At 32.3% G+C, this 25,459-nt stretch overlaps 1 protein-coding gene across 1 annotated transcript in view; it reads left to right on the top strand.

The window, feature by feature from the left end:
• LOC103250504 (polypeptide N-acetylgalactosaminyltransferase 13-like) overlaps nucleotides 1-12,749 on the top strand; it is a gene marked incomplete at its 3' end in the record, with an annotated part of 50,901 nt that extends 38,152 nt beyond the window's left edge. The window contains exons 3-5 of the mRNA XM_008049100.1: nucleotides 4,644-4,778; nucleotides 9,152-9,181; nucleotides 12,662-12,749. Coding sequence (XP_008047291.1) covers nucleotides 4,644-4,778; nucleotides 9,152-9,181; nucleotides 12,662-12,749 — 253 coding nt within the window. The remainder of the gene's footprint in view (nucleotides 1-4,643; nucleotides 4,779-9,151; nucleotides 9,182-12,661) is intronic.
• Between the last annotated feature and the right edge of the window lie 12,710 nt (nucleotides 12,750-25,459).

The raw sequence follows: 25,459 nt of genomic DNA, 5'->3' as shown, positions 1-25,459 counted from the left end.
ACAATAGGTCCTACATTTCCATTTTGCAATGGGCCCTGCAAACTATGTTGGACAGCACTTTGAGAGCTTGCTGTGTACTTCTTGCACTTGGTGAGTACGGCAGGTTATGACCTTACTGACACATGATAAAACTGGCTTGTGACAACTGACTAGAGGAAACTTATGACCGTACCTGTGACCAACTTGCCTCCAAGAGGTTTTTCAAATCACAAAAAAGTGACTCACTTGTAAAACACGTATCGTTCTCTTTACTAGTACTGCAGATAGGGATGCTCAGGAAAGGGAATCTCTAAGAAACCACAAACAGTCTTAGGGCAGGAGCTTTAAATCTCTAGCATGCTGGAGAACATGCAGTTATAAAAAACGATTCAAGACCTCTCATATAGCTTTACAACCTGAAAGAATAAAAACTGATTAGGAGACTCGAGGAATTTGAGAGTGGGCAGGGAAACAAACAAACAAACAAACAAAAAAGAAGCTTATGACAGTAGAAGTAGAAGCAAAAACACCTTTTCCCACTACTGGCTGCCCATATATATCAGGGCAAATGTAAAGAAGTAGGGGACATTGATATACATTACATTCAGAGATTTGATCATTAATAGTAAACAGCACATTTTAATTTCTGAATTGAATCCAAGACAACTAAATAAATAAGCCAAAAAATCATACAAACCATAATCTTCCTTAAGGAGTAGGGAAATATGTATTGTTTTTTCAATAAATTTTAAAAAGTCAATAGGTGTTATGAGCTGAATTGTGTTTCCCCTACCCACATTTATATGTTGCAGTCTTAACTTCTAAATCCTCAGATTGTGACTATATTGGAGATGGGTCTGTTAGGAGGTAATTAAATTAAAATGAAATCATTAGGCTACCCTAATCCAATATGACTGGTGTCTTTAAAAGAAGAGGAAATTAGGACACATATAGACACAGAATGAAGACCATTTGAGGATTACTTTGTGAAGACACGCTGGGGAAGTGCCCATCTTCAAGCCCAAATCAGAGGTCTCCGAAGAAACCAGCCCTACCAACATCATAATCCTGGACTTCTGGGTTCCAGATCTTTTGGGAATAAATTGTTATTATTTAGACCACCCGGCCTATGGTACTTTGTTATAGTGGCCCTAGTAAACTAATACAATAGGAAACAATAAAAACCACATTGATACAGTAATCATTATAGTTTTGTAAGGCATAATAATCAACAAGGTCCACAAAATGGAGCATAGGATCCATCATCTCTATCATTATCACTGTTTTATAAGATAGGTGAAATGAAAAGAACTGAGTTAAAACACAGCTACTTAAGTAGTTTCTTGTAGATCCAGTTTAACCAATGAACTACATAAGAACATAGATCATAATTTTACATGTTTGGAGAACATGAACATTAAGTATAAAACAGAATTTTTTAAATCCATAGAAGTCATTTAAAGAGCTTTACTTATTATGCTCTGCAATACTGTGAGTTGGTGTACATTCATGGAAACATAAATGTAATTGCACAATAAAAGAAAAGGGCAAATTTATTTAATATAATGCATGAAGCATATTACACTCTTTTTTTTTTTTTACAAAGGTAGGTGTTCATCTAACGTTAATTTCATCACTATCTCCTCTTTTATAATGGAAGGAAGCCCAAAGATTGATCATTTTACTCTGCTTCTAGTCATCTTAGCTTAATTAAAAGGATTAGTCTTTGAACCAATTAATTGTCATTAAAGTCCATCTGGCATCGGAACAACTGAAAACGTATCTAAATCTATGGTTTGTGTAACTCAATTCTTCCTTAGTAAGTATAAATTTTGGTAACCAGTGATGAAACAACTTGAGTGGTAATTGGAAAAGGAGGGAAAATACTTTCCATTTTCTGTAAGAGAATACACAATGCAATTTTATTAGTGAAAGAATCAATCTTGTATACTGTAGTATCAACATGTGATAGTTTAAGGTCAAGTTCTTCATTGGTTTTCAGATTTGAAATACTTTTTTTCTAACATTATGGTCAGGCATCAAGTTTTTAACTAGAGCAGGATGCACGTTATACCTACCAACCAAGAAAGTCTATGTGGAGCATTGAGACCGGCAACAGGCAATAGCCATAGGGAACTGCTTCTCAGGAAATCCAGCAAGAGATTTGAGGTTGACCCCAGAGTAATAAAACAATGCAGAAGTAGCAAACCTAAAGGGTCACAGAATGTAAAAATACTTTTATGCTGAAAGTATTGAGAAAGTCTGTCATCAAATTCAGGACTATGTGCAGTGGTGAAGGGTGGGCACAGACAAGCAAGAGCAATCAGTGCTGGGCTCCTTGCCTAAAAGTCTTTAGGAGTACTGGATAGATCATCAAAGCAGAAATCCACAGCACAAATTCACAACCTGGGATTAGCTCCAAGGCTGGGAATAATAATTCTAAATATTAGCTACTGAGTTTTTCTATGTGCCAAGATCTCTGCAAAGTACTTCATAATTACGTTTCAGTATACTCAAAGTGAGTTCTGTGAACCTTTTACAGTAGTAGATGAAAAAATAAACAAAAAAAACCAACTATGGGTAGAAAAACAGTGAATATAAAAGATAAATAATTAAGAATAAACCCATATTTTCCAGATAAAATCAGGAAGGATATGTATATGCTGAAATGTACTGACTTTTATTATTATAAAAAGTAAAAAAACTCTAAAAGCAACCAAATATAAAAATGAGATTTCCCCAGATTATTATATTATTTGTAATGATAAATGAGATATTTATTAATAAAAATGAATTAATTCTGATTTTATATTGATGAAAGAAAATAATTAAGCATTATCTACAGGTTTATTTTCAAGAAAAACTACACGTGGTCCAGCATTTTAACCTCAATTTTTTTCACATGCAAAGTCAAAGAAATAATGTAGAAGATATTACACACATGCGTGCTCGTGCGTGCATGTACACACACACACACACACACACACACACGTTAACTGGCCAAAATATGAATCTAATTTAGAAATTGAGAAATAAATAAAAAACATGGTAGACTGCTCTCTAGAACTTTCAAGAGGTACAGTTTCCAGACTATAAGATATCTGAGGAGAATCTTTGCTCAGATCACTATTATACAATCCTTGTTATAGGAAATTAATGCTGAATGTGGATTTTTGGCTTCTATTTTTACTCTGACATCTTTATACTATTGAAAGGAAGCAGTTTTAACGTGGAAGATGATCCTTCAGTATTAAAATAACCCTATAATGAGCAAAAGTAATTCTCTAGAAATTTTTCTCCTTCAATTTAAGATTCACTACCATATTCAGTTATTTAATTAAATAAGTTTGTAATTGTGTTTTAGAAAAATACTATGTCTGGGAGTATACAAATGCTTATCTTTGGTGGACATTTTTTAAAAATTATTTTGGTTACTGAGTGTTTTTTATTAAAAGTATAAACATAAAAAAGTAATAAAGATGGAAAATTTACTTCTGAATTCCATACCTATGTTTTAAAATATAATATGTTTATATAATTCAATTAAATGAACTTCATATGCTTCTCAAATTTTCATATTGTCTAGCAGAATGTATAACCTTTTAAAGAATTTCTTTCTAAGAGATTGACTTAGGGAGGTATTTGGTTTCCCTCAATCATTTTGCAGCGTCCTTTCACCACTTCTTGTGAATAGCAGTGCTTCAGATGGAACCCTTTTGAGACTAACTTGTTCAACTTACAAACGAAGTCCCCAGAGTTTGTTATTTGTAAAGCTGACTTCCTCATGTGGAAGATGTCTTTAAGAAGACAAAAGACTGTGTGATGACCTTTCTCATATTCTCCCTCTTGACGTTGCAAGCAAAAAGAAAAAAACCACAAAATACTGAACCATGCTTATCATCGCTAAAAGGAAAAAAACACACTTTATAATTATGTATTTAATTGCCCTTATAAAATGTTAATAATCAATGTTACAAATAAATTATTCACACCAGGAACAAAATGATAAAGATTATTATAGTTTCAATTTGAATTCTCTACCAATGAGTTCACAATCCACCTTGACATTTCTTGGCTATTTTAAGACTTGGTGTAGTCAAGCCTAACCAAATCAAATTAGAGAGATAAGTATTGAGATTTCCCTTTAATGACAACTCTGGAGAAGATAACCCCAAAACCTTCAGAACTTCATTGACAATATTTAATAAAATTTACACGATGTATTTATGTTATTGAATGAAAGAGTTAAGTTTCCATATAAAAAAACATTGTCTCTAGAGTTGGGAAATTGGTAATAAGGTGGTGGGAACAAGGAATGTCCTTTATTGAGATTCATGCAGTTTCCAAACTTTATTTTATTTAAGCTAGTGTGAACTTTATAATGCAAGTATCATGTAGGAAATCCAGTGCCAGAAAATAATAACCAGTTAATAATATAGTTTGTCAAATTGAGGCTTCACCCAAGGCTTATAAAACTGATGACACTGTCCCCATTTTGTAGTTGAGGAACAAGACTAAAAGAGATGAACTAGCTTTATTAAGATCACACAACAGTGATCATTTAAAATATAAATATATCTGATATGAAAGCTTTCACAAACAAATCTGCTATACTGTGACTTTTTGAAAGGTATTTTTTTATTAGCTGAATTTTATATTTTCAGGTATTTTCTTACACTGCTGACAAAGAAATCCGAACCGATGACTTGTGCTTGGATGTTTCTAGACTCAGTGGGCCTGTAATCATGTTAAAATGCCACCATATGAGAGGAAATCAGTTATGGGAATATGATGCTGAGGTAAAGTATTTTCCTTAATTTACTTATTATTTAACACATAAGCTCAGTTATGTTTCATAAAAATTTAAATTGCAAGCATTGGCAAAACTGGATTTTTCAGGCAGGCATACATGCTCATATCTGATACGAATAGCATACCATATAAATAGGTCTTTTCCAAACTGGTCCACTAGTGTAAAACTTGAATTAGGAAAATAAAATCATTTTTGTGTGCTAAAATTTATCTTGATGTACATGCCAAACATAATCAAGCAAGTGACAAGCTAAGCTTATCTGAGAGTTATGTATCAAAGTGTGCAGTGAGACAATATAGACAATATGTTCATATTTTCAAGTTTTACAATTTATGCCAACGTAATCTCTGATATTTATGCTTTTCAACCTAAAAGAAAAAAATCAAACAAGATTAACTAGATTCCTTTAGCATTACAAAGAACCCTGTAAATAATTATTTACTATTGTAAGTACTCTGCAGAATTAAATAAACTAATTAGTTACATAATCAACAAGGCTGTCTCTTCTTAATATAGTACACCTTTCTGATAGAGAATAGGGGAGAAAACAATAACATTACTGTTGGGAATTTATCTCCAGGCAGTGTGTAAAAACCAGCTGAGCCATAAGATGGAGCTAATTAAAAAGAAATATTTTCCTCTGCATAAGGAAGCTACCTCTCAAACTAACTTCAGTTCTCTTTGCTTAACAAAATGAATTGGTCATTGGTCATCTGTGTTGCATTTCCCACATTATTAAATGGCTGATGGTTTATGTAAAAGAAGAACTAAACTTTATTATTACAGGATAAATAATATGATAGAGGTAAATGAGTCTCGTAGAGGCAGTGTTCCAAGCTGGCCTAAAATACTCTGCAATAATATTTTTTTAAAAATCTACAACTTTTGGTATTGTTACTATTTTAACAAGATCTTTTTACAAAGTTTTTTAAATGTCATTTTAATTTGCATGATTTTATAGTTTCTTAAGGAGTATCAAGAAAACTTATAGAATTCTTACAGGATTTAGTTATGTAGGGTTAATTTGGAGCCTAAAACTTATACAAGGTTACCAGGATTTTAGGACACAAAATCTTTTGGGATATGATCAAAGACAAACACTCTGAATCCTTCCTATGTGGTACCAATATGTTTTATTACAACTCTTTTGACTTCTCAATATCTTAGTCACTTAACTAAATTATTTTCTCTTCTATTAGCTGTTGGCACCACCCTTTATACTAAACCTACATAAGATATATCCTCTACTGAATATATGTAGACAAATCTGGATCCTTAATCAGCTATCGCTTTTCTGAGGAAAAGAGTAGATAAATGTGTAGATAGAGTAGAAATCCTACAAGTGGTACTTATTTTTAAATACAACTTTTTGTTGTTGTTGCTATTGTTTAGTATCTACCAGGAACCCAAAACCTTATTGGACTTGTGATAAACATAAGGAAAGCTATCATATATTTGTTAAGAAAAGGGAATAGTTCTATACTTTTTTATAAGATGAAGCAGTGTTGAATTTCAGAACATCAATTTTAATATTTGCACTCTTTTATAACTCTTTAGTGAACAGTGTCATAACTCAAATTCATTCATTTTGAAAATAGCTATTCTAGGTAGATAGATGCATAGTTTTGTTATAATAGCTTTCAGCCAGTAGCAAGGTTGTTGAATACTAAGGAATTTTAAAAGAAAAGCAGGAAAAAATAGGTAGTTTCTCCTAAGGTAAATGCATTGCTTTTATAAATTTACTCTTTTGGATGACTAGTAGTTATCTGCTGCTGTTTTCAGAGCACTGTAATATTTTGTATCATGTTAACTTTGATTTTAGAATACACAAAAAAGTTTATAAAATGCCATAAATACTGAGAAATGTTTATGTTAAATAAACAAACTGATCATCTTAATAATTAAACAATATAATTAAATTTACCTTGCTATATGTTTATGTTTGCAGAATTAAATAATGATGGACAAACTGCCTAATGACAACACTTTGCCCAATTAAAAAATGTATTAAGTCATAATGTAGAGAAATCACATGAGAATAGAACAATTGTAGGAACAATGCATTGCCTTTAGGAAAATTTCAACTTTGAAATGTGACTTTATTTGTGAGAATGTCGCTAAAAAGGCGATAAGTCTTAGCAAAATCAAAATATGATATTCCTTTTCATTATTTTCTTTTAAATTTTACATTGAGGGTCCCACAAACAAGTCCCAACCCTTACTGCCTAGAGGATGATTCTAGGACTAGTAGGATCACTTGGAAGCCTGTTAGAAATGCAAAATCAGAGATACCACACTAATCACAATAAATTCAAGTCTGTATTTTAACAAAAAACATAGGTCTTTCACATACACATTTGCATTTCAGAAGGATAGGTCTAGAAGTGGTCAAACATCTATGTATGTTCCATAGCCTTTTGATACACTGTTGAAAAATATTGCAAATTTAGGAAAAGGCATGAATACACTGTGGAAAATGGCAAGGCCTCGAGGGAGGCATAGAGGGCGGGGAAAAAAGAGCAAAAGTATGAGAGGTATTGAGATGGGAAAGAGGAATAATTGCTCAGTGGCAGTGTTCTTCTCACATTCCAACCAGGGGAAGGTAGATGCGTGCTGCTTACTACTTTAATTCAATTCTTTATCTTTTGCTAGCAACTGCAAAATTATTATTCTTTGAAAAACCTCTGAGGTGGTGCAGGTTCAAGGCAGAATAAAAATTTGTTAAGTTCACAGAATTACAGAACTGAAAAGTACCATAAAGTTCTCTTCTTTCAGCCTTTATTAGAAGGAACTAAAGCACAAAGATTACACTGCTAGCAGCAGAGCTAGGCTTCAGGTTTCTAATAAAGTATTCAAAGAAAGCTAGTTATCAGGACTATTGTGAATCTCACTGTGTGAACAGCTGAAATATTTCGTCACCTTATTTCCCATAGTCCTTTCAATCTTAGAATCGAAAGTCATAAATAGAAATAGAATTGTTGAAATATCCAGAGAAAAATGGAAACAGTGTTATGAAGCCTCAAAACATGGACTCTGTCTAGCTGCTTTGGTTTTGTTTAATTCTTGGATAATGGGGTGAAAAAGAAGGGTATAAAGTTAATTGCATGTATATACTTTTATCTGTTTTCTCATGAATATCTCACAGTAAAGTCTTATAAGACAAGTATTTTTTTTTTTCTATTTTTCACATTAGTAAAGTGAAGCATAGGGTATATAAGTGTGAACATCCAGATTTCTGGCACTTAATTCAGCAATTTTTCTGGTATACTAAATTGCCTCTTGAGATAACTGAAAAATAAAAATAATTAGATGCTTTCAGTTATGATGATCTAATAAACTAAATGTGTAGTATTTCAAATTAAATAATTAAATACTATCAATTCGTTATTGTACCAAATTTTATTCACAAAAAATTTCTCCTTTTCTCAATAGTGGGAAAGATATTATACAATAAATAAGATCTATTTAGATAAACAGGCCGTTATAAAACTACTTTTGTAGTATGGTCTAATTGCTTACAAACTTTAGTTATACATATCATAATATAATTAGTGTTTAATTGCTTTTCCTTTTAATTGAGTGAAACTAAACTCATGTTGGTAATAAATGCATATCTTTAATCAACTTTATTTGAAATACAGAGTTTCCACTTACCTACCTTAATATTTTAAAAATAACCTTGAATTGAATTCACTGTCACCTTATTCCTGTCCTAACCTGTTTGGGGACAACCTGAGCAACATTAGCAAAATTGAAAATTGCAGGATACCTACCTGTTCTAGAATCTCTTGAATAAATTACCCAAATACTTCCGTGCCAGGAAATGCCTATTGCCACAGAGTTAAACAAAAACAAAAAGGAAAAAAACTAAGTTTCATCTTACTGACACGTTAAAAATTATTTTTATAAAGGTCTGTCATCCATTCATTCTATTTTATTCAGGTTTTCTTATATTCTGTTTGAACATCACAATTGTGTTCCAATCAATTTGCAATTTACATTTTCCTGCAACATGTGCACATAATCACATTTCTTTTTGAACATCCAGGCAGCTACATACAGTGTGAGAATCTAATTTTAGATCAGAACATTTATGCTCAACAAACACTATGCAACAAAGAAAAAAAGGGAGCAAAATATGATGCTAAAAATAAGTCTTTTTTATGAGACTGAGCAAGTTGACTTAGAAAATACTTGTTATGAATTCTATCTTATTCTGCATCAAATGTTTCCCAGAGTTACAAAAATATTAGGAATTTTTTCCAGCAGGTGAAATATGTTAGATTTACATTTACTGATATAACAGAAGCTTATATCTAAACTTTACTTAATTCCCCCTCTTTTATTTACTTTCATCAGAGAGCAGGTAAATGGGATTATAATTTCAAGGTAAGTGATCTATAAATGCAACCCAACCATTTCCCTGTGTAGCATTCCTAATAAAAATAATGGCTCAACTTACCTTTTCAATAGTTGTGCACATTATAGGTATTGCCTTTCTACCACATTCCCATTTGTAGCTGTATTTCTCTTTAGAATTAATTAATGAGCCAGAATTTCAATAGATTAGTGTTAAATTTGTAGTTCCTGCTTGTTAAACATTTCTACTTGATTATTTAGAATACTCCTATTCTACTGAATTCATAGATTACTTTGTCAGGACATTAGTTAATATTTTGAATAACAACTTTGTTATATTAATTTTTAAATAATTGCTATTCTGTACTTGGTCAAGAGGGGAAATTTATTCTCTTTGCTATTAAATTAAATATCCATAATAGTCTAAATTCAGTCTTATTTTGTATATCATTATATGCAATAACATAATTAATTGGGTTTTATTTTAAGATTTTAGTATGTCATCTTTTAAACTGAGACCTGTGTGGTTGGCTCTTGAATAAACTACACAGTCAGTTCTGTTTGTTCATTAAAATATCTAATTGTTTTTTACTTTGTGCTTTTTAAAGCAAAGATTTGATCTAATTTTACAATATATGGTTCCTATTGTGGCACCAAAATTATTTCTGTCATCTGAGTCCAGTTGTCTTTAAGTAAGAATTATATCTTTGGAAGGATAGATTTGGAAATATTCTATGACACATTTTGTCTTAGCAAAACATACAAATATATTTAAAGGCAGGAATCATTAATGTTTGTATTATGCATCTTAAAATAGTGTGATTAAAATGTTACACATCCAGGAGATACTAATGTTTTAGATTTTAAAGGAGAAAAATTAAGTAGTGCTATATTATAAACAAAAAACAATACTTACTAGTTTATGGTTCATATTACCCCATATTCTAGTAAATATTTTAAATAAACCTATAGGAAAATATACTTGTCAGTAAGTTGCATGTCAACTTGGCTGTCACACTGCCTTAAAATTTAAATCAAAAGAGCCAGGCATGGTGTCAGGTTCTTGTAGCCTCAGCTACTTAGGAAGCTAAATTGGGAAGATTGCTGGAGCTCAGGAGTTTAAGCCCAGCCTAGACAACATAGTGAGACCCTCCAACTCTAAACAATAAATAAATAAATGAGGCATTTGCCAACAAATATAACTAGTGGCTGATTTGCTTAACAAATAATATCTAAAAGAAAAAAAGTACACCCAATATAAAAACATGCAAGATCTTGAATAAACAGCATAGGAGTAATATAGATAGCTAACAAAATTTTAAAGGGTAATTTAAATAAGTATCATACATATAAATAAAAATCATTTCATGCATGTTATTTTTTTTCATTTCTTATTTATCCTGTCAATATGGCAAGAAATAGTTTAACAGCAACACACAATATTGGTGAGGATGCAGTAAGACTGACGATCGTATAGTATATTGGCATATAGTAAGCACAAGCAATGTTATCTCCCGCTGCTGCTATTCTAAAATTATTGTTATAGATATTGTTTGTAAAAAACGATGCTAACTTGTTTAAATATTCATACATTTTGACCTTCTAATTTCACTTATAAGGGTCATTTCTAAAGAAATAATAATAGATGTGAACAGAGATGTCTGCTACAGCATTATTTACAACAGCCCCAAATTGCAAAGGCATTCCTTTCAAACGAAAAAGTTAAATCAATTTTAGCAAATTCATTTTAGAGAAACAGTTTATTTTTTAATGGTATGCCTTTTGGCAAATTTATTTTAGAGAAATTGTTGATTTCTTAATAATATGTTTTTAGATTATTTTAATGATAGAAAACTATTTTCACAACATAAGTGAATAAAGGATATTTAATTAGATGCCCTCAATTATATAAATATACATAAAAGATAAAAATACTAGAAACATATAAAATATTAATAATTGTTATCTCTTTTAGACAGATTACTCAGAATAAAATAAATAAACCATACTTTGCTTTCAAAGTATGAAGACACTAAAGACTTTTTGTGGGTTTTTTTTAATAAAAAATAATTTTTATCTCAAAAAATGGGGTTGAGATTTCTAATTTTTCTCCTGTTGTATGGATTTTTAGAATTACTAGGGATATAAGTTTTTAAAATATTTTTCATAGTTCAGCTGATAAACAGTTTTCGGAAAACATTGCAGTTGTGTTTCTTATGAAAATTTTATATTGTATTCATGCTCGGCGTCACAATTCTGAAGCTTAAACAAAAACATTTTTGTGTTAAGGCATGAAAAACCTCATAATTCATTTTTCTTTTTATTGACAAATGAAATTCACAATCACTAACACTAATATCTTTGACGTTAACTTGACATTTACCTAGAAAAATATATTACCAGAAAAAAAAATCACTGAGGTTGGAATGTAACTTGCCTGGAAGTTTTGAACGGTGTGCATAGGAAATTCAGGTTTGGTTAAAAAATAAATGAATAAACTAGCCTTAACAAATCAAGCTATATAGATAACAGTATCATTTTATAATATTACTTTTCCTATCTTTATAAATTATTTATGTACCATTTTCCTGTAGAAGATAAATCCTTGAAAAAGTGTTTCCAATGATTTGTGTCCATTAAACTGCCTAAGTGATGTAGTTTAATTTTAATCGAATTTTTGTTTCTGCATTGGCCTTTCCTTAAGCGTTTCAATCAACAAGCTTATTTAGTGTCTTCGATGGGCAGGTATTGGACTTCATGATGTGGGTAACCATGGACCATGGCCTTTCTGGGGCTTATGCTGCAGTAGAAGAAACAGATGGAGAGCAAGGATCTGATAAATTCATTAATGAAAATTGTTTGGAGAGTTAGATCAAGTTAAGAGCCCAAATATAGTTTTTTACTTCTTTTTCCTCCCCTCATTAACCTTCTAATTGACATCTAATGAATATGGTATTGCATATGTGGAACCCTTATAAATACTGCCACCTTAGTGCTATAAAAACGTAAGTTGGAAGAAAAGAAATCTGAGTACCGTACTGTCCAAAGTAAAACAAAGCTTTAAAGCCAAATTATCCTCCAGATTCTTCCCTGATTAGCACTTATTTGTAGAGCAAATGAATGAGGAGGCCAAGGACCATGATTGGAATAATCAACTATTTTGAATATCTACTCATAAAATAACTCATTAGGTACTAAAAAATACTTTATTAATAGGATGAACACTAAGAATATAGCCTTTTCTATCTAAAGTAAGGTTTTGCCCAAAATGTTTCATCATTTAATCTCAAACTCCTCTTTATATTGTCAATCTTATTTTCATTTACTCCTACTGAATAGGATTGATATAGCCACTGAAAAAAATGTGGTTCACAGCTCCATGGATGCAATTATTGTGACGTGTGCCTTCCATCCTTATCGAGTAGAAATTGTATGTTGCCCAGGATGATTGATTTATTACTGCCTTTGTACTTGATTTTGTCATTATTCATTATTTTTTTTGTCAAACAGACCCACACTCTTCTTCATATAATCACCCAGTCTTGTCTCTCAGTGAACAAAGTAGCTGATGGCTCCCAGCATCCTACTGTGGAAACATGTAATGATAGTGCTTTGCAAAAATGGCTGCTAAGAAACTATACAAGAATGGAAGTTTTTAGAAATATTTTTGGGAATTCTACTGATTACATTCTCTAATAATTTTTAGAGGTTTGTGTTGTAGACTTTATTAAATGTAGTTAAGTATTTTTTTGTGTTTGGTTATTATAAACTTATTTAAAATGTGGTTAAGAAAAATGTGTACGTACTATTTTTTCATGAAGTTACTTTTCTGTCCTTTACTTTGGAAACTGTGCATATCAAGTAGTGTTTTGTTTATCATTAATGAATAGGTATTTTCTACCTTTTTATTTAAAATATATGCATTATGACTGATGGAATATATTTTGAAATATTAGCTCTTTTGTCAGCTAAATATGGCTATATCTATAAGGCAATAGACTCTGCATCAAAGCTGAAAAAAACAAAAACCTATATGGCCAAAAAGGATTGTTTCGGGGACAATGAAATTATTTTATTAATTTTTATTCAGATATCTTGGTTGTATGCAGATGTAGCATGTCCTTTCTAAAATTTGTAATTATTTTAATCTGCAACACTAATCAAATACATTATTAAAGAATAAGATGTAATTTTCAAAAACTTCATAAAGAAAATGATTTCTAAGCATTTATTTGTGATTAGTTAAGTGATATAACAATAAAACCTTTTTTAAAATTATACCTTTTATCTTTCATTTGTATGATTTGTGACTATCTTTTTAGTAAGCAATGAAATCAATCATTCACTTCAAGTCAACAAACTGGTGTAGAATTCTTGTAAAGAGTACAAATGAGAACAGTTCCTAGTTCTTGGTTTTAAGGGAATTATTTTCCAGTAAAAATAAAAGATTTTACTCTGTCCAATACCATACTAGGAGAAGACAAGGGAAGTTGTAGTGTTTTTCTGGTTCCCATGAACCAGTTACAGATTGTTAGCAGAGGAAGCAATTGAGATCCAAAGGCCTGTGACAAAGCTGGGAATAGAGTTGTGGAGAGGGAGGGACAAAGGAAGTGCTGTTTAGATTAGAACTACATTCAAGACATGGATGTTCCAAACCATTAGAGATGGTAAAGCAAGAAAAGTCCAGACTTCTTACACAAAAAGAACTTGTGAACAGGACAATTTAAATATACTTTCTTAGTTTATTATGTGCAATGTCCAACAAGCGGTTTTTGGCTTAACTAACCAATTATTCTTACAAGATTACTTATAGAGTTCTAGCTTGTTTCTCTCAATAGAACTTGCAGCCATTCCCACAGCAGCTCTTACAGGCTTCTGGGAGCTAGCTTCTACACACAGGTGACAGCCTGTTCCAAGATGAGTTCCACATCAGGCAGACATGGAAACCATCCTGGCTTAAAAGCCTTATCCTTACAGATGATATCTCCTGTAACAGCTTCATAGGCCTAGCTCTCAGGACCCCAATAAAACATGCAAAATTACAAGAGTCTTTGCACTTAGGGAAGCCCAGCATTCAGTTTTCTATCAGGTATTTATTTGCAGTTTATCAGATACAGATGCAGTTGATCAGTCAGAGGTAATTTTTTAACATAAACGATGTTGCCTAGAAACACAGTTAATATTTTTACTCTTCTCAGGTTGTCAAGAAATCAGTTGCGTAGTTGAATTTTTTTTTTATTATAAAGATGTGAGATAGTTGAAATTTTTAAACAGAAGGGGGCAGGATATTTGTAAGCATTTGTAAGTATAATTACTTATTTTTTTGACAAAGAATCTGATTCTTTAGACTAATTTGGTAGTTTGCTCAAATGTTCACAACTAGTAAGTGGGGGAACAGGAATTTAAACTTAGGTCTGAGACTAAAATTTCTGGTATTCTACTGCACTATATTAACAAGGAGAAGTTTTTGATCGTTTCTTTGGTATCTCTGCAGCAGTGAGTTTTGGCTATTAACGAATTGCTTCAAAGAAATTATGCGTTTTTTAAGAATGCTAATTAATATTTTTTAAATTGTTATTTTTGTAGTTGACAACACATATTCAATATGATTATGAAAAAAGCTCAGCGTCTGTGCTATATTGTGGCCTAAGGTAACTAAAAATTGATCAGATTACAGTGAGACAGTGGCAGTGCTTTCTAAGGTAGCTCAATAGGAAATGACATAACTGACATATGTAAAATCATACTTCTTTTTTAAACAAAGGATCTAATAGAAGCAATGGTAAATGATATTTTTGAAAGAGAATATATACACAAAGGACCACAGGTATGTAACAAAATTGAAGAATGTTTTGTTGAGTTTAACTAGAACTCTTTAGGAAAAAAAATTGGTTTGGTTTTGTTTCTTTTTTTTATTTTTTCCAAACTGATTGTAGGTTGAATCTCTGGCATCATAAGCATAAGTCAATCATCTTCTTGTCTATCTTTGACCATTTCTTCATTTTTTAGCATAAGTAGTTTGATTTCATGTTTTGAAAGTATAACAACAAAGACCTCAATCTTGAAATTTCCTTCACATCTAATAGCCTTGTTCTTTTAATTTCCTGCTTCTTGTCGTCTTCTACCACAAGCTTATTTTCCATTCTACTTTTTCTTACCACAGTGCAGTACAGCGTGTTTTCAGTCCCAATCTAAGCAAATTACAATGGGCTGACTGGTTTTTCTCTACCATTTTTATTACCCACCACCGACATTTATTTTCATTCTGTTTTCAATGTGTTATCATCAAAAGTCAAAAGATTCTGTTTAACTTTAATCTTGATAATTTGCACCAAAATTATCTGGAGTGCTATTTTCAAGATATACCTGCAAATCATCTCCCATGCATTCAAATACATGGCTTTTGGTTGAAGAATTTTACATGAAATATGATTCTGGGCATTGCCCATATAGCTGAGCAGAATTACACATAATTAGTATGTATAAAGTATATAGATGTAAAACGTATGTCTGGAATGTCCAATAATGTGATTTCAAATGTACATAGGAACGCCAAAGATAAGACATATAATGACTAGTTAACATGATCAATTATTGGAATTACGAAGAAAATAAATATAACATTTAAATATATGATCACCATGCTTCTGTTTTTAACTGATATTTTTTATAATTCTTAAAAATGCAGACAAAAATATAGTGAGCATTTTATCAAAAAGACAGATTATTTTTTGCTGTAATTGTCACTCTTCTACAATGAATGTCTTACAGTCACAATACTATAGTTTGTTTAGTATTTTGAAATGGGAACATCTCTAGCAGTCTTGTTCATTTAGGTCACAGCTGTGCCATCTATTTGCATGTTTACCAAATGGTTACTGAATAACACATGCCTAAGAAAACTAAGCTTTTGCAAAAGCTTGTTAATATTTGCAGTCCTCAACTGAACTCATAGCTCACAAATGGGCATTTTGCAGTGGAGCCTGAATTCTTGGCAACGCTTGGTAAATGTCAGCCAATTTCTTTAACCATCTGCAAATAAAGGTATATTAGACAATGATGACTTCATAACAGTCAAGGTAGTATAATAATTAATCCAGAAACACCTGTGCACAGTTCCTTTTACAAACATATAACAGTGTATTATACTAATAAAATTATAAAGCACTTTTTAAAGAACAGATTTAATCTGATGTGCTAGTGAAGTTAAAGATAAATTAGGCTGCACTGATTATTGATTATCTTTTACAGAGACTCACCTTGAGACACATTAACAGTAACCAATGTCTCGATGAACCTTCTGAAGAAGACAAAATGGTGCCTACCATGCAGGACTGTAGTGGAAGCAGATCCCAACAATGGCTGCTAAGAAACATGACCTTGGGGGCATGAAGACCATTTCCCCCAAGCCACGAAATGTCTACACTTTTGTTTTTCTATTATTTCAATTGGGAGAAGATATTAACTTTGCTGAATTGAAGTTTTAAAACTTCTTTTACCATTCTAAAACAAAATTGTTTGTAATTCATTTTTAGAAATGTCTGCTTATTTCCCTACTAAAATTTGTATCTGATCAAAGAAGCACATAAAGATATAAATAATAGCAAACTGTTATTAAACATCAAAACAACTTGAAAACAAATTGTATTTGCTTTAAAAAAAAACTGTATTGCCCTCGTGTCATAGGGTTAATTGGGGGTTATTTTATTTTATGCTGTCATAGTGATTGAAAGAGATAATGTAAATGCCTTATAAAATAATTTTCATTATGTAATATTATCAATTGCTTTGTCAACTCACTCTTTTTACTGGACCTTCACGGAAACATATATAGAATTTCTATGTCAACAACAGAACCACATATTAAAATATTTCTGAACTGTGAATTCATCTTACAAAATGTTAGTTCTAAGCTTTGTACTAGGAAAAAAATTAAATTGATGTTGAATTCATAGAGTCTTTACAAAAGCATCGCATTTAAACAGGTGTGAATTCTAAAAAGAAGAATTTGAAAATTCAATTTAAAGAATATGAAATAAGAAGAAATTAGGAAGGAATCGAAGGCAACAAGGTGAACCTATTGTGCAACACTGATATCATTGTAAGAGACTTGGACTTGGACTAGGTTGCAATCATTCCTACCACAGGCTGAAGCTAAACAGTCTTGCTCCCAGAGTTGATGTTGAAAGTGGAATCCTTCACCACAGTCTTTGTCTCCATAAACTACACCATCCTTTTTCTCTCCGCTCTAGAGACTGTTACTTGTCACTGATACTGTGCAGAATTATATGTGAAGGGGAGAGTTTTAGAACTAATGTTTAACTCTATTGTATTCAATGAGTTTAGTTAGGTAACTATTGTCATTTTAATTTTATATTTAAAAAAAATAATATATTATTATCAGAATTTCATTGCTGTGTCACAATATGTAAAATTTTCAGCGCCAGGGAAATAAACTCAATGTACATTCATTCAACTTTTATTTTAATTAAACTGCTAGATATTATTTGCCAGAAATTATGGCACATGGAATACAGTCGTTATTAGGGTAACTTCACCTGTCCTTTTTTTAATCTTAAAATCCTTTGTCATCAAAATACATGAACAGAAGACATAAAAAGAAAAAAAATTAGATTTTTACTAATAAATTTTATTTGACATCATTTAAAATGCCCATAGAATTGCCCTATAGATGTATTTTACTTATTATACATGCACTCAGCAGCTAAGAGAAATTTGGGGGGAAAGGGAAGAAGTGTCCTCTAGAGCAGGTTTCATTTCTTTGGTCCATATTTTTACTTAAAAAACTCTTATAGAAAATATGAATCAGTTTGACTACACACAAACACACACACACACACACAGTGCTTTATAATAAAAAGGAGGACACTTTCTTATAGCCAATAAAACCTTAAATTATTTTTCCAGCTGGGATTTTTTCCTCTTTTAACTTTCTATTGGTAAAACTCTAGGGGAAAAAAAAAAAATTCTGAAACCTGGAGCAATTTAGCTTTGCTTCTGTAAGTGTGGACACCAACCCCACAATGAGCTCTTTGGGAATTCCCCAATTTCCTAAAATGGGAAGCAAAAGTTTAATATTGAGGCTTTTTTTGTCTGAGAAGCAAAAGTTTAATATTGAGGCTTTTTTTGTCTGAGAAGAGGGTCTGTAGCTATAGCAAACTTGGAAAGAAAGCTGTGACTCCTAAGAATTAGTAAACCATTGCCTTAAAGTGATAGAGGCCTCTCAAGTCCACTGAGGTCAGACTTAAAATTCCCATTTTTTATTTGTACTCTCATTTTTCTCCCATTGTTTCCTCTTCTCCTGACTAAAATAAGATAAAATTTCCCTGCACAGCAGTATTTCTTAAACATAAAAAAGTTTAAACTTTCAAGGACTCTTTTATATAATATGTTCTACCATTTATTGATTTGTCAGTCAAAATGCATGTTATCTAGAAAATTGTCAATGATGAATTTTTATAAATACAGCTATCTCATCAAAGCTGAATTTGAAGCATTTTAACAACATTTTAAAATTTGAAAGATCATTATGGCCATAGCGAAAATACAGAAAAAACTAAAACTGCGTGAAGTTCATGTTAGAGAAGAAGATTCAAAAGACATTTAGATAGCTTGAACACATGCCATTATAGTGTCTAACAAATTAAAAATGTCATAAAATATTTTAAAACACCTGACACCAGAAGGCAATCGCTAACATTCAATTCTCCAAAAATATTTATTGTCTTCAGTTCGAAAAGTTGAAACCATGACTAGATTTGCAACACATTTGTCTTATACATTCCTTATTTATGGAGCTGGGCTACTGGATATTTTAAATTATCTCAAACCACTCTCTTCTGTGCTCTGCCCCATCTTAGTTAATTCGACTTCAGCCTTCCAGATACTCAGGTCAAAAACCAAAAGCCACTTTTGACTCCCTCTCTTTCTCTTTCAACATTCATTGAACCCATCAGCAAATTCCCTTGATGCTACCTTTGAAATGAAACCAGAAAAGAATGACTTGTCACCACATAGACTGGGTGTCACTACCTCTAACCTTTTAAATTGTAATATGGTTCCCTAATTTCCTAATCTTTGTCCCAGTCTTTTCTCAACACAACAGCTACAGCGATTCTGTCAAACATTAACTTGATTGTGGCACTTCCCTGCTCACAATCTTCCCATGACTTTTCTTCTCCATCCAGTGGCCTTCAGAGTCCCTCCTGAATGACATCCCTCTCCACACCCATACCATAACCCCTACACACACACACACACACACACACACACACAAACCTACCTGTTTCAGACTCCATTTTTTGTCGCTTAGCATTCTGCCTCTTACTCCATTCTGGCTCCCAAGCAAGTTTCTGCCTTAGTGTTTTGTTAATTTTGCCCCATGAAACTTTCTTGTTCACTTTCTTTAGGTCTCTGTTCAAGCATTATCTCATTAGTAAGACAAACCCTTCTCCTGCCTACCCTTCCTATTCCCTGTACCTCTGGCAAAATGTTAATTTGCTTCTTTATTTCTGTCTACTCTTCCCTCTTCCCACCCCCCAACACCCTAACACACTGCTAGAATGTAAGTCCCATCAGGGCAGGGGCTTCGGCAGTTTTGTTCACTGTGCTATCCTCAGCATCTAGTGTAGTTACGGTCACAAACTAAGTATTCTTTATTTCTTGAATTAGTGAACTAAAAAAATGCGTGTTAAACTTGCTAAGTGCTACTGTATCATACTTTTTTTGTATTTTAAATTTTAAAATAAAGGCTAATAATATATTTGGGCAGAATTTCCATAATTGTCTTCAAATGATAATTTTCTTCTTTTCAAATGAGAATATTCTTCACATTAAATTATGGACTATATATTATGTTCTGTGATATAATATCCTGCCTTAGGAAAATGAAATATGACATTTTATTGAAATGCTGCTATGTTATATAAGTTGCTTCATGAAACTAAAAGTAATTTTAATTTTTATTTTTGGGTTGTGTCCAATGGCCACCTGAAGGTGTAAGATTTTGACTTTTCAAGGGGAGATGTAGCTTTCTCTTAAAAATCATATGTGTTCTCATGGTTTCCTAAGAGCTATTATTAAATTTATTTTCTAATGCAAATCAATAAAAAAGACATAATTATAGAAATTTTAAAGAACTTTACATATGATCTATTCTTAGTTTTTCTGTTGATAGATCATAAGACTTGCTCAAGGATTATATAGCTATAAACAGTGTTGGCAGGACTCCGTTGTTAAACTAACATTATTACTCAAAAAAATTATAGAAATGGAACAATAATGATGAAATCTTCATTAAACATGCTGTGATTAGCACATTGATTCTTTAAAAATATATAACTTACGAGTACCTTTTATATTTAAATAAAATTAGTTAAATAAGGTAATACCACAGGCAATAAGACCTACAGCAGAAATAAAATACCAGGAAACAGCATGATTACAGGAACATCCTAGCATTATTGAGCAAACTGGGTTTCAGGGAAGCAAAGCCTCTTCAGTAGTAACTAATGGAGCATACTCTCTACTCACTTTTCATTTTCCTTACAATTATCTTCAAGTTAAAAGTAAGGTTAGTCTACAACTTGCCTAGAGAATTAGACCATCTATTACAGTAAACATTGGGTAAGTTCTATGTTGTGCAGCTTCAAAGACTGCAAGGAAATCAGCAGAAATTTCTAGGCTTCCGAGTGGAGTTCTGTGGAGTCTAGAAAATACAGCCCATAAATTTTATTTTGCCATGGTGCTTAGAAACACAGAAACAGATAAAATAAAAAGAAAAAAAGTAAAAAAAGAGAAAAAATAACTACCACAATAAAACAACAGGACTATTTTTACCTTTTTAAAACATTTGGTGGGAGGTTAGGAAAATAGTATGAATTGGTTCAGCAAACCTCAAAATATTATCTCCCTGACACATTTTTTGTACCACGTGAGAAATGATGATCATATCCAATCATAACCATTTTACTTGAATCTCATTACAAATGCTAAATCTAGTCTCAGAGGAGGCAATACTTGTATGCATTTTTAAGTTAAAATGTATACTGATTTCACAAATATGAAGTACTTAAGATATTCAAGTTCTTAATGGATGTGTCACCATCCACAGCTGTCATCCTGCATAACTGATATCTGCTGCAGATCTTGAATACATTTCCAATTTAGTTGGGTAACAAAAATTTAATTAGGTCTTAGAGCAGCTTGTGTTTCAGGATTCAGCCACTGCCCATGTTCCCCAGTGTGTCAAAGTATGAAATCGATAAATCAGCCACTCTAATATATAATACATAGACACATTTGTGGTGAATACATCACATTCAAACTGCTGTTAAATATCAACTCTTATATAAATTTATGGTGTTGAATGAATGGCAGCAACATGTTTTAAATAGTTTGTGTAGATTTGTGCCCCAATTTGTTTTATATTGTTCAATAAATTCTAAAGACAATTTTCATCGTATTTGCTTTTTAAAAAATCTCTCTGAAATACTAGTGATTCAAGGCAGTTCTTTTGTTAACTATCTTTTAAGATAAAGACTTCTGCTATAATACTTGTATCATCGTTATATAAAGTTATTATTTTGTTTTTGTCGTTAGCTAGAGAGAGCAAATCACTTAATATTCTGTTTTTAATGAGTTAGGATGAGAATGGAAAATTAGATGATTAAGGGCATATCTATATTTTTTAAAATGAGATTTTCATCAAGCATTCAATTGGTGTAAAATGAGCGTAAGCTGCTGCCTGGTTCCAGTTGTACTGAAATTTCAGCTAAAAATAGCACAAGGGGGAAAAAAAGAACTTGATGATTACACTATTTTTTCTGAGTTTTTGTTTTTTTCATTCAGTGTAGCCACAGCTAGAAAGACAAAATTTCAAAAATGTTTTAGATATATGCTTCACACACAGTTCTTTAACATTTATAAAAGTAGACTGTGCAAAAAGAATTATACATTTTAAATATTGTAAGCATTACTAAATGGTATAATTGTTCTTTTGCTGTAAATTTAAATATTTATACATTTTTGTAGAATTAAAATATGCCAATTTAGTTTTTCTTTGGTATATGGTGTCTTTTTTAAAAACACAATTATTAGCATTTCAAATAGATAAACAACTTCAGTGTTTTTTGCTTACATTCCACTTTTGTAGATTATTTAAATGAATGATATAGTGCTTATGGCTATCTCTTAGCAGCAAGAAAATGTCGTGACCCCAATACAATTTTGATACCAAAAATATATAATAGAAACATTAAAATCTGCATTATTTTAAGTATTTATCATTTTATTTATTTTTGATTCTAAAATGATTCCATTTTTTTTCTCTTTTTGTTTTATATATTTATAAAACAGAAATTTTTGAGTTGGAATAGAAAAGTTAAAGTGTCTCATTAATTATAAAAAAATATTTTTTACAATACTGTGGGTTATACCCAATTTCTTGATTCTGTTGCTGTATTCCTAAAAGACAGTCTGCCAGGGACAGAAGAAGATGTAGAGCAGCTGTTCACTCCCATAGCACAGTTGATTTCTCAGGATCAGCTCTGCAGTCCTAACCACAAACAGAATCAAGGGATAAAATAATAAAGGATGATTTAGTTTCTGAACTTAGAAGAAAGAAGGAAGAGAAAAAAGAAGGGAAGAAAAAGGGGAATAGGGATGGAAGACGGAAGGAAGGGAGGGAAGAAGCCAGAAAGAAGGGAAGGGAGGAAAGAATGAAGGAAACAAGAAAAGGAGAGAGAGAGGAATGGAGTAAGAAAAGGAAATGGATGAAGAAAAGAAAGGAAGGGGGAGGGAAGTAAGGAGGAAGGGCGAAAGAAAAAGAGGGAGGTTAAAAGAAGGGAAGGAAGAGAGAAAGGAAGGGAGGAAGGAAGGATGCCAATATTATGTTGTCATAATTTTGTTCTGAAGAGGACTTACTTAAAGTTTTCTATTATGTTTGCATTATTCAAAATGTTATTGATTTGCTAACATCACAAACACCTTATTTGTTTTCAAAACTTGTTCTATAACCATCTGCAAGATTAAAGAACATTTCTGGATTTTGTATCTTATACACAAAAAAAGGTTCCTTCTTGGCTTTCTGTAAGCCAAGTATGACTCCATATACCCAACTCAGCTGCTCTCTTCTGTAACTCTTGCCTAAGCACAATGCCAGTTTCCAGTCCCAGTCAGGTACTCAGTTTAACCTAATAAAGCAGTCACACACCTCAGGTTGTACTAGTCCCATAACTTACCCTATTTTGCATTTCTTCAGCGTCTGGTAGAAACAAAATGTAAAGACTGTGCTTTCCTTCTACTCAGCTAAGGAAATGATTAGGTGACTTATCTATCGATTCATTCTTCTTCTGACATAATGATTCTTTCTTCCACATGACAGAGGATATTAATGACAAGTCTCTGCTTCTACTATTAAAAAGCTGGCAGATAGGGAGTCTACTGAATGTCTTTTGACAGAAGTCACTTCCCTAATTTCATGAAGTGAAAGCCTGGATAAACATACAAACATTTAAAGCAATATTACAGTTTTCTTTACAACATGAAACACATGAACTTGGTGTAGCAAGCACCCTTTATCCACAACACGTCTACGTATAGAAGGTGGGGGCTATGAAATCAACACTGTCTAAACAATACAGGTCAGACTTAAAAGTTGGCTTTATTAAGATTAATGGGACCTATCTTTCAGCCCCAGAACCTGAAGCTTCCTTTCTCTGTGTACATGTGCAAATTTTTGACTTTTAAACAATGACATGGAGTTAAGTTGCTTTTATAAAGCTCTTCAAATTTCTTCCTCTATTTATATGGACCAAAGTGGGTGGTGAATCCATTTTCCCCACATACTTGGCTTTTTAAAACTCTGGTTTTCATTAGCAAATTTAGAATCATTTGACTCAGTAGCTCCCCATCTCCTCCTTTGAATATACTTTCTTCATGTCTTGGTTTTCCTTACATCTCACTGACTGTTTCCTGTTTCCTTTGCTGCGTTTCCCATCTGTTAATTTTGGAGTACTTCAGGTGCAGTTTTGGTAGTCTCCATTTGCATTCACTCCCTTGGTGAGCTCCCTCTCCAGCAGAAAAACTGGCTACTTGACATCTCCAGTTGGATGACTAATAGCCATCTCAAAATTAGACTGCTCGAAACCAAACGTTTCACCTTCCCCTACAAATCTGTTCAACCCAGAGTCTTTCCATCTCAGTTGAAGACAACTCTATCTTGCCAGTTGATCAGACCAAAACTCTTGGCATCCTTGACATCTCTGTCCCCATTAGAAAATGATATTGATTTCACCTTCACAAAATTTTCTGAATCTGACTACTTCTTAACATTTCCAATACTAGCACTCTGGTCTGCGCCATCATCTGAATTATAGCAGTAGTCTCCTAACTGGCTTCCCAGTTGGTTTCAATCTTGTCTTTTCCCCGGTGTATTCTCAGAGAGAAACTTAAATGTATACTGATTCAAAAGAGAGAGCACCAGGATGATGCTGTAAAATGTAACCCAGATATGTTTCTCTTCTCCTCAAAGCACTCCAATGGCACTTGTTTTACAGTAAAGGAAAAGACTGTGTCCTTATAAGAGTTAAAAATGCCCTGCATGATCTGGTCACTGTTAACTCTGATAAACCTTCCCTATGATGATTTCCCTTATTCACTTCAATCACCCTGTCCTCCTTGTCATGTCTCTGAACAAGCCAGGAGTGCTCTTGGCTTGGAGCTTCTACCTGGAATATTTCTTCTTAGATATTTACATACTAACTTGTTCACCTTGATCACAACTTAAATTCTTAGTGAGATTCCCCATCAGCTTGGTTAATACTGTCACCTATCTTCCACCTCCCCTCTGTATATACCAATTCATAATTCTCCATTTTTTGTTTCATGGCACTTATCACCTGCTTATATATTAACTTATTAACTTATTTATTTTAATGAATGCTTAGTGGTTTATTACCTCTTTTTCTTCTCCCCTCACCCCCTACCAAGCATCGCTCTCTTGAATAAAAGAAACCAGAAAACAGGAATCTCAATTTATTATGACAATTGCAAGTATTTAGAATAATGCCCAGCATATACTAGACATCCAGTAAGTGTTTGTTTAGTGTCAAATAAATTTTCGTCTTTTCTCATTTCTATAGGTGCATTATATTCTATTCCAGGAGCAGGAGGGTGGGTGGGGGTGGAGGCAAAGAAAGAGAAGGACTTTAAGATTTTTCACATTCTCCTTTATGTTAACACAGTTTAACCTTCACTATACTTTTTTTTTTTTTTTTTTTTTTGTTT

The sequence above is a fragment of the Carlito syrichta genome, unplaced genomic scaffold (genome assembly GCF_000164805.1).
Source record: "Carlito syrichta isolate Samal-C Ts95f unplaced genomic scaffold, Tarsius_syrichta-2.0.1 Scaffold130525, whole genome shotgun sequence".
In the NCBI taxonomy this organism is placed as follows: domain Eukaryota; kingdom Metazoa; phylum Chordata; class Mammalia; order Primates; family Tarsiidae; genus Carlito; species Carlito syrichta.
Note: the sequence above shows the minus strand (reverse complement) of the source record. Positions and strands in the feature narration are given on the sequence as shown.